This window comes from Oreochromis niloticus, linkage group LG1 (assembly GCF_001858045.2).
Source record: "Oreochromis niloticus isolate F11D_XX linkage group LG1, O_niloticus_UMD_NMBU, whole genome shotgun sequence".
Taxonomy (NCBI): Eukaryota; Metazoa; Chordata; class Actinopteri; order Cichliformes; family Cichlidae; genus Oreochromis; species Oreochromis niloticus.
The window spans coordinates 15,019,440-15,039,313 of NC_031965.2; the positions used below are offsets into that span (position 1 = coordinate 15,019,440).

Sequence of the window (19,874 nt, forward strand, 5' to 3'; positions counted from 1 at the left end):
ATGAAAATGGTTTTGCAGTAATTAGGAGGGCTCAGTAGCAACTACGGGATATCTTTGGGGTTGCCATATGGTGAATCAAAAAGAATTACCTTGAGCAAGCATTTATATTTTAACTCACAAACTCACAGCTGTAAAGTTCCGTCTCAACACAAATCAAAGCACCTTGTTACAGCCTTGTTAAGTGATATAAGGCAAGTTCCTCGGGGGAATTCAAAGATTTGAATACAGTGAAATCTGTTCCAAAGAAAATCATAAGCATTTCCTGTTCAGTTCACTCGCATGTGTGGATTTTTAAGTTGGAGATGCCTGATTAGAAGGTCTGATTAGTATTCAGGGTCCACAGCATGTGTGATGCCAATTATCCACCGGGTCATTACCACTCTGGAGAGAAGTCGCACTTGCAAAAGGCATTTAAGGAAAAAGGCCTAAATTTTCATCAGTGGTTGCAGTGGCTCTTTGACAAAGTACAAATGAAACCAGTGTTCTCAGTGGAACAAAAGAAAGAGCGAGCTGAGATAAAATAGAAAGTTATTGGTTTCTATTTATACAAAACATAGGTAGATGACCTCATCTTTGTAAATGCAGCCCAAAATTTTGACTTGAGTAACACAAAGCAGTTCCGGCACTGAGTAAAAACCCTCTAAAGACTTGATTATTGCACAAGTCAGTTTCTGCGCACATTTGTTTAGCTGGCAGGTGGTAGAGTGCCTCAAACAGAAGGATTCAGCTTGTGTGATAATAGCCTCACTAATGTTTTGCCTGAGTCAGCTGATTACGTGAACTGCGATGGAAAGTAGTGCAAAATTTCAGCATTCATTAGAGTATGGGGAAAGCATGTTTTTCCAAATAATATAGACGCTTACACTGTGTACCCTGTTCACAGTGTGCTGGAAAAGACATCACTGACTGTCAAAGAGCTCTCACACTCTGAGCTGGCTCATATTAATACTGCTTCTCACCAGCCAGCATAGGTTTTCTCACTTGTACTAGTGAGGGCCATAACAGAAAATTACCCAAATTATGTTTACCCCAATAGTGCTTTTAAAGTTTAAATTTCCCAAATTGTTTCTCCTCAGCATTTCTTTAAATAAAAGGAAGAAGTTTCATATTAAATAATTAAGATGTAATTACAGAAAAACTGCTGCTTAACCCTGCTGATTACAGCCCTCAGCCATGTTTGCTGCTCCTTACTTCTATCAACACAGAAGTTGTGTTTATTACCATCCACCTCCAGCTATACTCAGACCTCCTTTAAGTTTAAATAGATAGATAGATATTACTTGTTTGATCTCATGTTTTGACACACACGAAAAATACACATATTTGTTCCTTGTATTATTCATGAAGCCAATTCAAGAGTAAGAACAAGTCAATAAGGTGAATAATCTGATTGACTTCACCTGGTATATGGGGAATCATAGGGCCTAAGGTTTGGACACTTCCCCTAGGCTCTCTCTTCGACGTGAGTTTGTAGGAGGTAAGACCTACATTACATATTAATATACTACATTATTCATCACTTGTCAGTGACTTGACTGGCAGAAACATAAGCTTTAGCTGATTTAAAACAGACTTAATAAGACGATAACAGACTCTAGATCTTTGGTAGAATTGGAATTATCAGCCATACAGCTACTAACTTTATCCCTGTCTAGTGTTTATATCACCATCGTGTGACATTTAACACATCTGTGAGGAGAAAGAAGCTTTTACTGAGCCATGGCACAAAATGTCCACATTTTTTGTGTGGAGTTCTGATAGGGTTGGTAATCAATACCAGTGTTTTAACAGTTGCTTCACAATATGGGCATTTTGGGCTTTCTGGTTTACTTTTTGTCCAGTACTCCTAATTAGTGCTCATTCACCTGCATCACCCACACAGAAGCCTTAGAGACCTGACAAAAGTGGAAATTTCTACCAAATCAAAGCATATTTCTCATTTTCAAGATAAAGAAAAAAAAAATCCAGGACACACATACCACACTGGTTCCCAGAGAGCAACTAAAGGCAGGTGATGAGTTCCTAATGACTGCAGTTGGCCAGCAGAGCAAGAAAGTGTTTCACCACTACAGACAGTTATGTTGTCACTTTTCTTTCTACATCAGGGTGTCAAGCTTTAAGCTGAAGTGACAGATCACTCCTTTAGCTTCTCTCTTCCAGCTAAGGACACTGACGGCTGCATCCAGAGGCAGAAAGGTCAGGCCACCAGGTTGGTTGTGCTAATGGACTGCTGACCAGGCAATAAGCCAGCCTCTCAGGAGACATTCGCAGCCTAGTTCTCACCTCAACTGTGCCGGTCTAATGTCCTTTGCATCACTTTCATCACCACTTGCCCAAACTGGGGCATATTCTCATTTTGCTTGATTTCCCATTCACACATTGCTTCTTCTTCCTCTGAGTTGCCGATGATGCACTGTGTCGTCTTAGTTGTCAAGCTTAGTTGACCCAGGGTTGCGTGGCTGATCATGTTTTAAGACTTGAAGCTCAAATCATGGCTGAGGCATTTGTGAAAGTCCACCTCAAGATGGCAGTGTTCACCACGACAGGCACTGAGCTCAACAGCTTGCCATTTCTCAGCAATAGCAACAGCACTGAGCCCAGGCTTAAATTGAGGGTTATCTCCTGCATTGAAATTAAGTAATGATTGGATGGAAGCAGGTAATAAATGATGTCTGGATCTGTATGGCTCAGTCTGATTTGCATTTTATGAAATTGCTATTTTCTACTTACCTTATAACATTCGGGGCGACTCGGAACAGTTCAGCCTCTTGTTGCTTTGAAACTTGTCACGTAAGGTCATCTGCGTTTATTCCAAAGTCAAGCCACAGCCTCCTCGGAGCGCCACAGCAAGAGGCAGTAAACTTAAAATAAGAAGTGCAATTCACCCGTTAAACAAAGAACTCCGGCCACACGCGGCTTTGTAGCCTTGATGACTAGGATAACTGTCAAGGTTATTTCTTATAAACAAATGCTGACGACTGGCTGCAGGGTGCTAAGTGCGGTGGACGGAGCGTGAATATGCACCCGGCGCAAACATGCTTAGACAACGGATTCTCTGTTTAGAGTGCAATTATAACTGACTCTCACACAAGGCTTGTATTGTATATGCCAGTGTTTATTCTTGGCAAGTCAATATGCACGGGAAACCGCCATAGCGCATCTTTCTAATGCGCTTCAGTCTAGTGGCTTTTATGTCCACCCCAATTAGGCTATTGTAGCCTACCTGACAACAGCCTAACAGGTTGGCGTATGCTTTTGATGCGTCCCTTTAGAGCCAATGAGTGTTATCTGCTTTTATATAATCACACACACACACACACACACACACACACACTGTAAAAGCTAGAGGACATCCACTATCTCTTTATTCTTTTCTCTCTGTCTTTTTTTTTACACTATCATCAGCAGCATTGCCAGCTTCATCATCATCATCATCGTCATCATCCTCCTCCAGCCCAGCCACGGGGTTTTTGGTTAAGCGTCTCTTCAGCCTGCAGCATCTTCGCGGAGAATCTCACCGCGGACAGCCCTCCGGTTCGCGTTAAGTGACGTGACATCGGGCCAATCCCGTCCTCGCTCGGGTTGCCAACGCCATTGAAAGCGAGGGGCGGTGTCCAATGACGAGGGTCGGCCGGGTGGGGGTGCGGGGTGGTTAGTCGGTGTGGTGTGCATCGCCAACCCCTCCTATGGGTTTACACAGAGTTAGTGCAAGATATTCTGCTCTGGGAGTGAGAGTGCAAGGATAAACGCCACACACACGCTGCGCATCCGTGTCACACTGAGCAGCCGTAACATTAAGGCTGGTGTTTCTAAGTGGGATCGACTCTGAGCTTTTACACCTTTTTTTGTTGTTGTTTTTTTTTTTTTGTCTTTTTCATAAATGTCCTCGTGATCTTTTTTTTTTCTTTCTTTTTAACCTTGAGTCTGATTATTGATGGAGCTCCGTGAACTTGAAACATGATGGGACATGCGTGTCTCTTTTTGGGTTCACCTCGTCTGCGCCTTAACCTTCACAGGTAGCCGGGGAGAAAAGGAAAGAAAGAAAGGGGGGAAAGACGCCGGTTCTCTCTGGACATGCACAGGAGATGAGCATTGATTTTGGGACCCGTTTAATTGAAGACACCGCAAACCACTGACCACCTTGCTGTGTCTGCTGGAGAGCGACGCTGATCACCGCAATCACCGCAGGTCGCACAGTTAGATCCAGTCAATTCCTGAAGTTAAATGGGGGGAAAAGGAACTGCGACATATGCAGCTTCCAATTTACCCTAGTTTCTGCGACCGGCTGCTTTTATCTAAAACCTGTACTTGTGTCTGATTAACCCAGTGCTGCTGGGTGGTTGATGTTATTATTTTTTACCTGGAGCCAAAAGCAGATCGTCAGAGGAGGATATCTTTACCTGAATGAACTACTGTACTACTGTGGATGAGAAGACTATGAGCTGACACACTCCAGTTTTTCTTCTGTGCTGCAACCGATTTGGGTATGTAATACAAGCATAGGTCTCTTTTGCCCACTAAGAATTCAAAATCTCACTGAGCTTACTTTGTAGGCTTCATTTATGCTTATTCACTCGTTAAGCAGCCCACTCACAGCCTAAGCTCTTTAATTTTGACAGTTTAAGTGGAAAAATTAATAAGACTGTGTAATGTGTTGTGAAGTTTTGTTGCCGTGGGGGTGTTCGAGGCACCGAAAATTCATAGTGACCGTAAAACGTAGAGGATGTAGAAAGAGAGTAACAGACATTAATGGCTGCTTAAAAGGTTAATGCAGTTTATTTTTGGATTTTCATTTTACTGTTTGAATGAGCTCATGATTTGTGGCTATGTTCAGATTTAAGGGTAAATCCTAAAGAAGAGGGAAAAAAAATATAGTGCATGAATCAGCTGACTGTGAGGAGAGGGATTGGATGATTGTTAATTAAATTAATTTACTGTGCATAATAAAGTTACTTCACTGAAGGGAATCTCTGTCCTGTATTCATAGGTTTATTCGTGGAAGATTCCTGCCAGGAGTCACTGTCTGTAACAACACTGCATAGAAAGAAACCTTTGAGTTTTGAAGGCTGGAAGCATATTAACACTGTTATGGATCTAAAAGACTATTACCTGTTGGGTGCACTGCTTGCCTGCATATGGCTAGATCCTTCAATAGCCCAAGAGCTAATTTACCCCATCAGGGAGGAGTTGCAAGAAAATGTCCTCATTGGAAACATACCAAAGGACCTAAACATTTCCCATACAAATGCTGCCACCGGAACGAGTGCTAATCTTGTGTACCGGCTCGTCTCCAAAGCAGGAGATAACCCACTGGTCCGTGTTCTGAGCAGCACTGGAGAAATATTCACAACATCAAACCGAATTGACAGAGAGAAGTTATGCCCCGGTCCCTCTTTTGAGGACAGCGAGTGCTCCTTTGAAATTGAAGTGGTCATCCTGCCTAATGATTATTTCAGGCTGATTAAGATCAAAATAATCGTTAAAGACACAAATGATAATGCCCCCATGTTCCCGTCCCCTGTGATCAACATCTCTATCCCAGAGAACACGCTCATTAACAGCCGCTTTGCTATTCCTTCTGCCACTGACCCAGACACCGGCCCCAACAGTGTCCACAAATACGAGCTGATCAATGGGCAAAGTGCCTTCGGCTTAGACATAGTAGAAACGCCTGAGGGGGAAAAGTGGCCCCAGCTCATTGTGCAGCAGAATCTGGACAGAGAGCAGAAGGACACGTATGTGATGAAGATTAAAGTAGAGGATGGTGGCAGTCCACAGAAATCCAGCACTGCCATTCTCCAGGTTACTGTGACAGATGTCAATGACAACAAACCGGTGTTTAAAGAGAGTCAGATAGAGGTCCATATACCGGAGAACTCCGTTATTGGCACATCTGTAGTGCAGCTCCAAGCTACAGATGCAGACATAGGGGCAAATGCAGAGATACATTATGTATTTGGGACTCAGGTGTCTCCTGCTACAAAAAGACTGTTTGCACTGAATGCAACATCTGGCCTAATTACAGTGCAGAGACCTCTGGACAGGGAAGAAACTGCTATCCATAAGCTCTCTGTTTTAGCTAGTGATGGCAGCTCAAGTCCAGCCAGAGCTACTGTTACCATAAATGTGACTGATGTTAATGACAATCCACCTAATATAGACCTGAGATACATAATCAGTCCCATTAATGGCACTGTTTTCCTCTCAGAGAAGGATCCCATCAATACAAAGATAGCACTCATCACAGTGTCAGACAAAGACACTGACATTAACGGCAAGGTCATCTGTTTTATAGAGAAGGATGTGCCCTTCCATCTAAAAGCTGTGTATGACAACCAGTATCTGTTAGAGACATCCGCACTGCTTGACTACGAAGGGACAAAGGAATATAACTTTAAAATTGTAGCGTCTGACTCTGGAAAGCCGAGCTTGAATCAGACTGCCTTGGTGAGAGTGAGGCTGGAGGATGAGAATGACAACCCGCCTATTTTTACTCAGCCAGTTATTGAGCTGGCTGTTATGGAAAACAACAAACGTGACTTGTTCCTCACGACTCTTAGCGCCACAGACGAGGACAGTGGGAAAAATGCAGAAATTGTTTACCAGCTGGGACCAAATGCATCATTTTTTGATCTTGACCGTAAAACAGGTGTTCTGACTGCATCCAGGGTTTTTGACCGGGAGGATCAGGATAGGTTCCGCTTCACTGTAACAGCAAGAGATAACGGGACGCCCCCTCTGCAAACGCAGGCAGAGGTTATTGTAACCGTGCTGGATGAAAATGATAACAACCCCAAGTTCACACATAACCACTTCCAGTTCTTTGTGTCTGAGAATCTTCCTAAGTACAGTACTGTGGGGGTGATAACTGTGACAGATTCAGATGCCGGAGAAAATGCTGCTGTTTCTCTTTCTATTCTGAATGACAATGAGAACTTTATACTAGATCCTTACTCTGGGGTGATAAAGTCTAATGTATCCTTCGACAGAGAGCAGCAGAGTTCCTACACTTTTGATGTAAGGGCTGTGGACAGTGGCAGGCCTCCTTGCTCCTCAGCTGCCAAGGTGACCATCAATGTCATTGATGTGAACGACAACACACCCATCGTTATCTACCCACCCTCCAACACGTCTTTCAAGCTCGTGCCTCTCTCCTCTATCCCAGGATCTGTGGTAGCAGAGGTGTTTGCTGTAGACGGTGATACAGGGATGAATGCGGAACTCAAATACACAATTGTGAGTGGGAATAACAAAGGTCTGTTTCGAATTGACCCAGTCACAGGGAATATTACTTTGGAGGAAAAGCCAGCACTAACCGACATAGGCTTGCACAGATTAGTGGTCAATATCAGTGACCTGGGTTATCCCAAATCTCTCCATACTCTTGTGCTGGTGTTTTTGTATGTTAATGACACTGTGGGCAACTCAACACTCATCAATGATCTCATTCGACGCACCATGGAGACCCCAATTGACCGAAACATTGGTGAAAGCAGTGAAACCTATCAGAGTGGTGACTATTTAACCATAATGATAGCTTTTGTTACCGGCGCCTTGGTGGTGATTATTGTCATCTTTGTGACTGTGCTGCTGCGCTGCCGCCATGCTTCTAGATTCAAAGCTGCACAGAGAAAAAAGCAGGGGGCAGAGTGGATGTCACCCAACACAGAAAACAAACAGAACAAGAAGAAAAAGCGCAAGAAAAGGAAGTCCCCCAAAAACTCCTTGCTCAACTTTGTCACCATAGAGGGGAACAAACCTGACGATCCTGCCCACGAGCCAATCAACGGAACCATCAGTCTGCCCACCGAGCTGGAAGAGCAAGGGATTGGACGCTTTGATTGGAATGCCACGCCGACCACAACCTTCAAACCTAGCAGCCCAGACCTGGCCCGGCACTACAAGTCCGCCTCGCCGCAGTCAGCCTTTCATCTCAAGGCTGACACACCGGTCTCAGTGAAGAAGCATCACGTGATACAAGAGCTCCCATTGGATAACACATTTGTGGGGGGCTGTGACACCCTTTCCAAGAGATCCTCCACGAGCTCCGACCACTTCAGTGCCTCAGAGTGCAGCTCCCAAGGAGGGTTCAAGACGAAGGGGCCCATGCACACCAGACAGCAGGTAAAAGAGCACTTTTACTGGTCTATAAGTACTGCCTATAACTGCCCTGTTCCACAGTGCTAAAGTGCCAGTCTAGATTAGGGACTGACTCTAAGGTACTGTGAAGCAACAGAAAACAGTTCAGGAGACACACTGCTTCAGCAAGTTTCGCAACCTAAACATAAAAAGAAAAGAGAAAAAGTAACTTGAACAACAGCTGATTAATGGAGTTGATTATGGACTCAACAATCACACAATGCATAATTTGGGGGTAACACTTGCAAACCCATGTTTTGTATTTAATATATATTTAATTCATATTTACCAAAATGCAAGTGGACGAGTGACTGCTTTGCCTTATTTTGTCTCTTCAGCACCCAGGTTAGATCACTGGCAAAAATGTGCCAACATAACATTAACTGTAACCCAATGATCTTTGTAAAAGAAACATTTTTTTCTTGCCTATCTACTCAGATTGCTGCTTTTCATCATAGACAAATGCTGCACACATTCTCCAAAAAGTAGTTGACTTTTCACCTCTCTCTCTCTCTCTCTCTTTCTCTCTCTCTCTCTCTCTTCATAAAACTCTTGAGTGTATTCATGTTTTTTTTTGTTTGTTTCTTTATTTTTTTGGTGTGCATTGTAATATCATGAAAGACTTTGTAACCTTTTCAACACCTGCAACAATAACAACATTCAATAATTAGACTGCTGCAGTGGTATTGTGAATGTCACTGTAGGCTTTGCCACATCATCTGAGCTTGAATTAAATGCCTCCTCTCAAAGCACACTAGCGAACTGAGTGAAGCTTGTCTGGAACTTGATACACATCCAATTCAAAAAGGATTAGCCAATAATGAGCCTCAAATTTCAACGTAATCCATGCTGCTTTTTATCAAAGCCTTATTAATTTTTCTGCTAATAAAGCACCACTACACAACACACAGTTTTAATCTAATGGAACACACGTGGACAAATATTGGGAACGGCAGAAAAGATGGAAGAGAGAGCGCAGAAGGAGAAGGGAAGGCAGAGAGAGGCTGTGGTCGATGGGTCAGGTTTGACGGTGGTACTGAACCTTTAGGTGGCAGTGTTGCGCTGCATGGCAGAGCTTGGCACTACGCCAACCTGCAGTGGACTTATAAATGCAAGGGAGGAGAAGAAAGGAGTGAAACCTATGTTAGTGTTCTTAGTGAAATACTCTCGCCTAATGATGCAGAGGCTGCACAGGAAAGATTGATAATGGCAGTTAGAGATGTGAGTGATAAGATCTATCCGGACGAGCGAGTGGAATTACAGGGGTGACACTGTGCGACTCCTGTCGATGCATACCTCCGGGTCACTGCATCTGGGGTTGCATTTAATGTGTTTCTGTGTGAGAGGTAGCAGTCAAAAGAGGCATTCAGTGTGCCGTCATTTGCCAGGCGCCGTTAGTGTGTGTGTGTGTGTTTGTGTGTGTGTGTGTGTGGGGGGGGGGTTGGCGATGTGTGAGAGAGAGAGATGAGTCGAGGCGATGAAATGGGTGATGCTGGCGGTGGCAGCGGGTGGGGTGAGGTGGGGGCCACTATTCAACCCTAGAGGAGGACACATGAGATATGACACTATACTGTAAGCACAACTTCATTGATTTGCTCAGTCATCCTACAATTCCACACAAGATTTATTGGGATCAATAATTCTGACAAATGATTCAAAGAAGCACACAAACAGAGCCAGTGTGTTCTATATTGTGCCACCGATATTATAAATGATGCACTGTAACAGACGCTTTTGTTCACAGACTTATGTCTGAAATGTTCTGTACAGTTTCGTGTTTTTCACTGAACTTGTGTAAGTTGTGCCTCAGTCTAATTCTACTACTGTTCTGCTATTACTTACTGATATAAATTAGTTGAAATAAGTCCATCGTCTTTTATTTTTATGAAAGACAATAAGAGAATCATATCTTTAACAACTCTAAAGATGCATTTGCTTACATATTAAAACAACAGTATCATACAGATATGCACAGAACAAGTACGAGTTCCTTTTCTTACCAGTTTGCACGGTTATATTGCAACTCCACACAACGATGCACTTTATCTCCATTAAATAGTGATTATCCGTCTTTCCATTATTGGCTGATATCAATCTTTCAAATTTGTAAAGAAGGCCCTTACAGCATGCGGTTGGTTCTTAGTCATAATTACTCCAAAAAACATCTCGCAAACAAAGACTCCAGCTCAGATTGGCAGTTATTGATTGTGGTTAAATGATTAGACTGCCCCGACTGCACTGACATGTCTTTCTGGATAAACCAGGGTATGTTATCAATGCCACTGTTCCATCCATTGTTTTGATCGTTTTGCACAATGCAGCCATTTGTATTGACATGCACATGTCATCTCCATTTCATGATCATTCATGCAGAGATGCCCATCCACTAAATTCTATGCCTTTTGGATTTGTGCTGTAGTTAAAAAAAAAAGAAGATCAAGAAAATACCAATTACCTTTGACTGAATCTTTAAACAGACAGTATATCCAAAAGGTAATATCACTGGATTATCATATCATTCTCTGCAGAGTAGAAGCGCTTTAGAAGAAGATAAGAGCTACATTATTAAAAGATTTCTTATATATACAGATAACAAAAACGAGCCAATTTCATATAAAGTTATTACTGGTTAGTTTTTGGTTGGAAAATGTGATTTGATGTAATATATTGAAATTAAAGCTAAAGGTGTTGAACTGCTGCCATAGTTAAAGGATCCAAAAAGGTATACGGTAGGAAGATGAAATTTAGCACTTAGTTTGCTGCCCTATGACTAACAAACCAACACCAATAAACAACTGGTGCCTGAAGTTAACACGAAACAAGCGGTTAAGTAAAAAAGGAAGTTCAAGAGGAAGACACAAGCGAAGCTGTGGGTGGATCGCTTTTAAGATTGACCTTCTCTCAAGGAATTGAAAAGCCATTTTCTTCCAGTTTTCAAGAGTCACTTCTATGCAACATCAGCACCAGTCAAAAAATAAGGAAACTGAAAGGAAATTGATAAACGATTAGACAGAGAAAAAGACACTGAGAACAACAGCAAAGCACGGAGACGTTAGTGCTGTCTTCTTTTTAGGTGATATAGAGTGTATAAGTAAAAGAAATAGCAGATCTGCAGTAGCGTTATTACGCACTAATGCCTAGTGCAATCAGTTTTATACAGATCCTTATAGCTTATAGCAATAGGGGAATCTTTGCCTTTCCTTTCATTTTTCTCACTTATTTTTTTACCCTCTAGGGACCTACATTAGTGTAAACAACACAGAGGAAAAAAAGCATGAAAACACTGTCCTAGTTTCACTAGGCAACACAAGCATCTAAGAAACGGAGGATAATAATCATCATCATTCTTATTCTCATCCTGTCAGTAGTCGTAGACATAGATGTGGCTCACTACCACAACATAAGCCCAGTGGCTATGCATTAACTATGTACTGTGCGTCAGATCCCAAGGCTCGTGTTAAGAATACGTTAACATGGTTTTACTGAGGGGAGCAGGGTTTGAAAGTAGTCTCAGAGACAGCGAATGAAACATCATGGCTGACTGATTGCAATCTACATTTTCCGTATATCTAGTCTTCAGAATTAAACTTGAACAAATCTTGTAGTGAACGTGAATATAAGGATGTTAATTATTACGTTTGCTACCACATATTGACAAGTTCACACAAGATGTGTTCTCTCTTCCGTCACTTTGCGGAAGCAACATATTGCATATGTGAGAATCCGCAGTTATGGGCCCTGTATGGCGTTTTTCAGTTGTGCAACCTTGTGGTCTGAACACCTAATGTGTAACAAGTCGTAATTGCTGTAGGCTTCTAGGTTATTTTTTTTTCATGCACATGCAAACACGGAAAGGAAGCATGCACCGACAATTAACCCATCTCCTGTTGCTGTGATGTGCTTTTCTTCACCCCAAATCTGCCTCAGGCCGGGGGACATCTAACAGCTTTCTATCTGAGCAGTCTCAGTTTAGTTATCGCACATATAGAACAAATGGCAACATGTGAATATGGGTTAATTATTCCAAATAATACTGGAGGTATTTAAGATTTGATTCAGTATTTCTGTCTAAGTCTGACTCATGGATCATTTCCTTCTCTGTGTTGAGCACTACAGTAAAAATAGGCGCATGGTACATTATCTCATAAACAACGAGCAGGGTTTTAAATATCACAGTAACTGGAGTATTCAGTTTAAAGCGCAGGATATTAGAAGACTTGTGGAAAAAAAAGGGGGGAATCCTCAGCAAGAAGATTCCTGGAGTTGTCAGTAAAGTAATGAATGTAATGAATGGACATTCTATGCAAACAGGAGTTTGTACAGACCATTGTAATTATGGAGCCTTGAGGGAGTCGTCCTTCTTGTGCAGGTTCATTTGCCACATTAATAAGGGGATTAGTAGTATGTACGGGGGCTGATGGCAGCAGGAGAAGTTTGAGAAGATTAATGAACTATGACAATGTTGCACCTGAGGGGAAAAGTCTGTTGCAATATCTTATGGGTTGTGCTGACACAGAGTTTGGCGGTATGAAAGAGGAAGATGGAGAGAGGCCAGTGATTGCTGCCGACTGTGATCATACATCGTTTCTCCCAAGCTATCCTGTCACTTAATCAGGATACTGTGTTTGTGATCTCTTACACTGAGCATGTCCTTCATACCTTTAACTAATGGCGTTCCAACAGCCTTAGCATTTTTTGTAATAAGAGGAAGAACGGAAAAAGGACACCAACATGTACAAAAGGTTAAACTGGGTCACTAAGTAAAGATATTAATTAACCAAATCTGTGAGCAAGCTCTGTGAAGTTAGGTCTGTTGCCAACATCTGCTGAATAATTAAGAAAACAGCAGGTAAATCCAAGAAGACGGATCTTTAGTGCTGCATCTTCTTATTGAGTAAAATGTAGCAGATCCTCAAAACAAATGTAGCTGTCTGGAGAAAGTAAGCCAGGAAGTGTGCGAGTGAAGTTTCTATCAAAGCTTTAAATTATCAGTGGAGGATTTGCAAAGCTCTTCACCACAGAGAACATTGTATCTGCGTCTTTAAAAAACTTGTCATGTCCTCTATATTCTAGGTGGGTAAGAGGAAATGAAATGGATTGCAAGCTATACTATGGTAGTGGGTGTGAGTACTATCAGAGTAGATTATTGCCCCAAGGGGGATCCAGTTTTGTCTGCACAAAACAACAAAATAAATCAAAGCTCCCTGTTGGTACACTGGCTGAACTATGGAGTTCATTTATATGTTTTTATTTTCCCCTGTTTCAGAAAAATGAAGTGCTACTGATTTTTAATATATTTATATATTTATTAATTTATAGGCCTTTTTTTCTTCTTTCTTTGTAACTGCCAGGGACATAATTGCCAAACACAGATGATGGCAAATTACCAGGAATTACATTTTTGTTGTTGTTGTTGTTCCTTTGTTTGTTTGTTTTTTGTGAACATTTCATGAATTTTTCCCTCATCTACAGAAACCTTCTCATCATTGCGCCGTTTCATTCTGTCCAAAATATACGACACAGTTTTGATAATGACAAATATTGTCTCTTATCAAAAGGTCTCATGCAAGTGTGTTCATATGTGATTTTATTTGATTTTTTTCATATCTGCTTTGTTGTTTGTCCATCACTTTTGGCTGGCAACCCATTCATCTTAAATTTATCATCCATTTCTGCAAATTCTCGAAGCGCATTGATTGATGATCAGTCTTCAGGGGCTTTGCTTTGTGAAATTAATGCACAAAAGTCATAGCGGCTTTTGTAGGACTGTCATTACTTAATTCATCTCCATGTTTTCACTAATCCACAAAACGCATTTCCCATTTTTCTAAGGCAATCAATCAAGTTGACATACTAGCTTCCTGTTTTTTTTCTTTTCTTTTTTTTCCAACACTGCATGATGTGAAAAGACAAACTGCAGCTTAAAACACTTAAGGTATCAACACCTCATCTGAAATTCTCTTGAATTTTCCTTAAAAATAAGAGTAGAGGGTGGAAGAAAATGTTTCTTGACTGCTTGCTTGTCTATAAATCTATCTATCTCTATATATATTATATAAAAAAAGATGGAGTTATGATGCTACGTCATTGTTTGAATGCCCCCAACCCCCCTTCCTCCCCACCAACAACAACCCATCTCTCCTTTCCACTCCTCACTTGGCTCCTCCACCCACTCCTTATCTTCCCCGTCTCCAACCCTAACCTTTCACCCGTGTTTTACTGGGGTCAGCGCCGTTACATACGATGTTAAATCACCAAGGGTGTGTTCACCTTTGTGTTCTGATCATTTGTGACAGATGAGGGTGCTTTGTGTTCAACACATAGCCCAACTTTCTTTCTTTTTTTCCCTGTTACCATCCTCTCTCCGTTTATCATCAGAGAAAAAGGGTGTGCGGGTAAAAGATGGGCAAAGCGGCGCTGTCTATTCTGACATGACAAACCCAGAGGGAGATGTGTCCTTGTCATTGGGGTGTTGTGTCAAATAACACACAGGCCGCTGCTCTGTCACTAGCGTGTGCCAGTGTCTAGACTAATAGTTGTGATAATGGCATTGCCAGCCAAAACCCCCCTCAAGCTAAGAGCCTCACTTGACTTGAAATGTGACTGCCATTGACTGCTTTGCCACTGGGCCTCATAGCTCACAAAGACTCTGTAACCCTCATCGATGTAAATCTTGTATATATGAGATGTTTCATGTAAATTGAACTCCTGGTAATCTTGCCTAATGTGCTGTGTTAAACAATAATGGACTTGTTTTATTTTAGTTTTGTATTATTTATTTCCGCTGCCTTCTCCTTTTCCTTTTTTTTCATTGCTGGCTATACATTAATTACATCTGAAATAAACTCTTCCAAATCTCCAGTACACTGCAAACCCCACTCTGTTTATAAAGCCTTTATTTGAACAGTGGTATTCTACCTTTATAATTTCATAATAAATGTTTCAAAGAGATCATATCTTTCTTGTTTGGAATTTGTCCGTTTGTTCTGCCTCTGTGATGTTGTGATGGGACATTATGTATAAACTGGGATATGTTTCAGTCAAGCTACCATGTGCGCGCCGATTCTAATCAGCGTTTGCTCATATACATGTGCTTCGGCTGATTACGTTGCCAACTCGTGTATTTTAAGAAGCAAACAGATTTTCTGCTTTGACTGATCTGGTGTTTTTAAAGAGGCATACAAAGTCACTGACACACAGCCAACCCGATAATTCACTTAGAGTGGAAGGGAAATTTAATTCAAAGTTAATTTACAGAGGTATGTAATTTGGTCGAATTTCACTGTTCCTCAGTCTTAAACAGTCACACGTGCAAATGCTGTCTTTAATTTTCCTTCCAGCTGACCTAAATACATGAATGTTAATGAGATCAAGTTAGCAGCTGCTCTAAAACATGTGACGGTGGCGGATTTTTACACATACTGTAGTGCTTGTTTGGATAGCACCAGAAAATGGGCTCGGGGTTTTTTCCAAGACTTGTATGTTTCCTCCTGTCTCTACTGGCCATGAAGAGATCAAATCTTTTTTTTCAATAAATAAATAAAGGACATGAGAGAAAAGCTTTTCCTTTATGAAAAATTGATCCTAAAATTTTCATAAAACTTCCAGCCATACATCCATCTGACCTTCTACAGCTTCAGTTTTATAAATGTGACACCCCACAACCAGTATGGACCCGAGGAACCGTTACAGTGAGTTTCTTTGCAGTTGCTCACATCCTTCTACAGCAGGACTTTAAAACCAATTCTAAAACATACAGTGTGCATATATTTATACACATCTGACATGGCTGTAAGCTAAATGTGGATAATAGTCTAATATGACTTCAAAGAACACGAAGCCTTTCATGAATTGTCTGACTGTAAGGCTGCACAGAAAAAGAAAAATGAATAGAAAAGTGAATTTTCTTTATGGTAGTATTTCAAAATTGAGTTCTAAAGCGCTCAGATTGTGTTGTGTCTTCACTCTTTCACATCAGATTTTTGTATTATATACAGTCAACGGGAAACATACCAACCATTAGCAACTGGGAGTTCCTAACCTATGCCATCTTCATCATCATCATCATCACTGCCAGCTGCATCCTAATAAACCCTAACACCGTGAAAATGTATATATTGTGAATATGTCTATATATCTATGAAATATTTGTGAAAAAAAAATATCTTTTTTTGCAGCTATTGGCATTTTTGTACTGATGCTTCCATTTTTTAGAATCTTCAGCTGTTTTCCAGTTAAAGAAGTGTAGATGCATCACCTCTTAACTGGTATTTGGAGAAAGGGTGATGGGGCAGGCGGTGGGGGGTGGGGGTGGATTTCAAATTGCCACGACAACACATCCATGGAAAGTAGGGCTAACTCAGCTTAATCTGTCCACTGAGTCTGAAAGCCAAAGGCAGAGCTTAGTCTGCATTTGAGTGAAGATGAGGAGGGGGGGAAGAAAGGATAAATAAATAAATATAGGCTTTAAAGTTTGACCTCATATATATGGTCACTTTCAAAAAAGCTGTCTGCACTTACTGAGTAGAGTTTGAAACCTGACTTCTGATCTAAAGTATAATCATAGTGCTGGTCTATGAAAAAAAAAGTTGGGTTGGTGATCAGGTTAGGTAGGCAATCCTAATATTGCACCTCCAAACAATTTATGAAAATATGTTTTCAGTGTTTCTCAGTCTTGTAAATCGTTTCCTAAATTTAGTATCATTTGTTTGCGATGGGGAGAAAAAACTGCTCTCCCACCACTGAATTTGATGAGACTTTCTTTTGCTCCTAAAGGCCAAATTTAATGCCTCACATGATCTTATGTACCACCTCTATGTGCATATTCTGGTTAGTGAAAGACTGAATGTTCTTTTTCTCCACAAACCATGTCTTCAATTAATATCCCAGGCGCAAGATGTAATGTAAGCTTTGCCAATGAGGAGGAAAATAACAGACTGCACAATACAAAAGTCTTGTCTCACATATTGAAGCTGAACCACTTCAGCAACCAGATGCATTAAGCTGTGCGTGGATGCTTCGCAGAAAGAACCGTGTGTCTACCACAATAGGCGTAGACAGTCTGTGCAGCAAATTTATAAAGCTCCAGCATTCAGACTGTTCTGTTATACAGCTTTGTCATCATGGAACTGCGCACAACAGAGCTGAACATCCAGTTGAACAATTATCCACATGTGGATGATGTCACATGCCTTTTTAACCTTGTTTGGGCAGAAAACCAGATTAATTCTGTTCTTGGTCTTCCACCAGCAATGTCCTCAAAGCAGCACTTGTTTCATTATGCATAGTCACTTTGCATTAACATGGACGCTAATAAACGTGATCGTCTCATGACCCATAGGTGTTCAAACATATGACTCGCTTCCGGTAGTCGAAGAAGTCTTCACATTTGCAGCAGCAATCCACCTGGTTAGAAGGACAAGTTCTGAATTATAAATGTACAGTATTATCAAGGTTTACATTAGAATCAAACTCATTATGCAGGGGGAAAAAATCCCCCTAGAGAGTGTTTTCTGATTAAATCTGATCACAACAGTAGAGTGAATGCACTTGTGTGCGTTCCACGCTGCTGTTCACTTGAGAGTCTACCTATTATACAGCCCAATTTGGGGAAGATTATGCGTGCTACAACTATATGTTGTAATGACACACATGAAAAACGCTGAACTCTGATCAGAAATTCAAAAGAACTCTAATGTGCAAAAAGAAAAAAAAGATTAAGGCTCCAAAGTGTCTTTCGGAGGTTTCCTTTCTCTTTGCTGCATTGCAGCATCAAGCTCTTCGCCGTCATAAAAGGCTGTCTTCATACACTGTGGATTGCATTTTTATAAATATGAGGATGTGTTTTTGAAGTGGTCTGTGAACACAAGGGACTGAAGTGAAAAAGGTTAATTTCAAAACTGACTTCAGCTTTACCTTTGTTATTAAACTGATAATTGCCCCTACATAATGTTGAAATCAATATTTTTATCAAATTTGGTTCACATTAGCTAGGAGGCTGACTTGCACTCTGGGGGCAACAACCAATTTTTCGGAGCTTCCAGTGTAGCCAGCCAATATCAGGGCTGTTACGTTTGCAGGTAATTGTTTAGAAATGCAGATCATTTTAAAAAGGTAATAAAAAGCTAAATCAATGTCAGATGATAGCCGACTGTTTTGAGATTGCTTTCGGAAAATGCAATCTCTGTTTTGCTTCCCAAACGGGCCGCTAACCAGCATGCAAGAAAACCCTGCTCAATCCTGATTGGTCAATAGCACTGAGACTACAAGTGGACTACAAGGGAATGTCAAAAAGCTTCCAGTACCAAAGATTTCTCCCTCTTGCCTACAGATTTTACATATTCATATGCAGATGTCTTATTATGGAGATAATAGATTAAGCTTAATAGACTGGAGAAATTTCATAGATGCTGGGCTTTTTTTTTTTCATGTTTTGACAAATTTAGGTGACAAAAAGAAACAAAAAGTTTAAGTAAGTAATAAACAAAACAACAGTTGATATATTTGGGCAAAGTGCAATTTATATTAAAAGGGCCGAATAGCTGCTTTAAGTTTTTAGCAAACATGACTTGACTGAATATTCTCACATATGTTCCACTCATATTTTTCCATGAATTGACTGATGCCTTTTGAAAATTCTTTGGCTTGGAGCGTCACCAAATTATTCATGCGCCCGATGTCATTCCACTGAATTAAAATCAGCATCAGTCAGACACTCGAAATTATTTTTCTGCCATTATTGTTATTATTATTTCTGCACATGCTGATGCACATGCTGTCATATTCCCCTTTAGTCTAGTTACACAAACATTTCCCCACAGTGGGTTATTGATCTATAACCAGTTTATAGTTTTTTGTAATTCCCCATGTAGGGAAACATTACGAATGTTTACTGCATTTCTTACATTTTAATTCCCGAACGTATTTTAACTCTAGACAAAGAGAAAACTGTTAATTTTTACTGCTACCAACAGAGAATCCATCAGGACAGCAGTGTGTTATGAACTGAAGTTGCAGGCAGGGGAAACCCCATCTACCATAATGTGTCTCTTTCTTGGAAGAAGAAGTGGCCACATTACTTAGGGCCTGAGCCAAATGTGATTTTTCTGTTTACCTTGGTTTCCAAAGACAGCAAACAACATCCAAACAGCTGAGTAAAATAAAAATAAAAGTGGCCCAAGGGTTCCTGAGGTGACCTTTGGACCGGAAGGTTGTAGGGTCAGCTTTGGCCTGGCAAGATATATTAGAAATAATAAAATAAAACAAAAACCAGCCGCTTATATGCCTGTAAGCAAGGCGCTTTTGTTCCAGCGGGGTTACTTAGTAGATAAAAACTGCAACTTTCAAGTGTAGATGTGTAAACCCATGTGAGTGTGAAGCAGGATAATTCTGGAAAGGGATATTTGCTCGGTGAATCTACCCTGTATTTAAAAAGATAAAAATTCACACCAAGGGAAAGAGTGGTGAATTGATCTTTATGCTTCTCTTCTCGATGACATTTTGACCCTGGATTGAAATTTAACCGCCACTCCTGGGTCTTTTAAGCGCATAAACACGATATTTAGCTGTAGTCCTCTTACAACTTGGTCAGTTGATTCCACATGGATTCTTACGGCAAACACCTCAGACTTAAAATGCATGAATATCATTTTATGGGGATTTTGAAGGATTTCCATTTAAGAGCACAGTAATGAACAACATGAAAATAGAAGCGATGCTGCAACCTGCAACATTTT

At 40.9% G+C, this 19,874-nt stretch overlaps 1 protein-coding gene across 6 annotated transcripts in view; it reads left to right on the plus strand.

The window, feature by feature from the left end:
• The first annotated feature begins 3,618 nt into the window (after positions 1–3,618).
• Positions 3,619–19,874, plus strand: part of pcdh9 (protocadherin 9) — a 187,978-nt gene continuing 171,722 nt past the window's right edge. For 2 of the 6 annotated variants that reach the window (XM_013271651.3, XM_019357375.2), the window contains exons 1-2: positions 3,621–4,484; positions 4,988–8,124. In XM_013271651.3, the coding sequence (XP_013127105.1) occupies positions 5,089–8,124 (3,036 nt within the window). In that variant the 5' untranslated portion in view covers positions 3,621–4,484; positions 4,988–5,088. Of the gene's footprint in view, positions 4,485–4,987; positions 8,125–19,874 lie in introns of all 6 variants that reach the window. The other 4 variants (XM_005466856.4, XM_025905506.1, XM_025905496.1 and 1 more) reach the window with 3 other exon arrangements.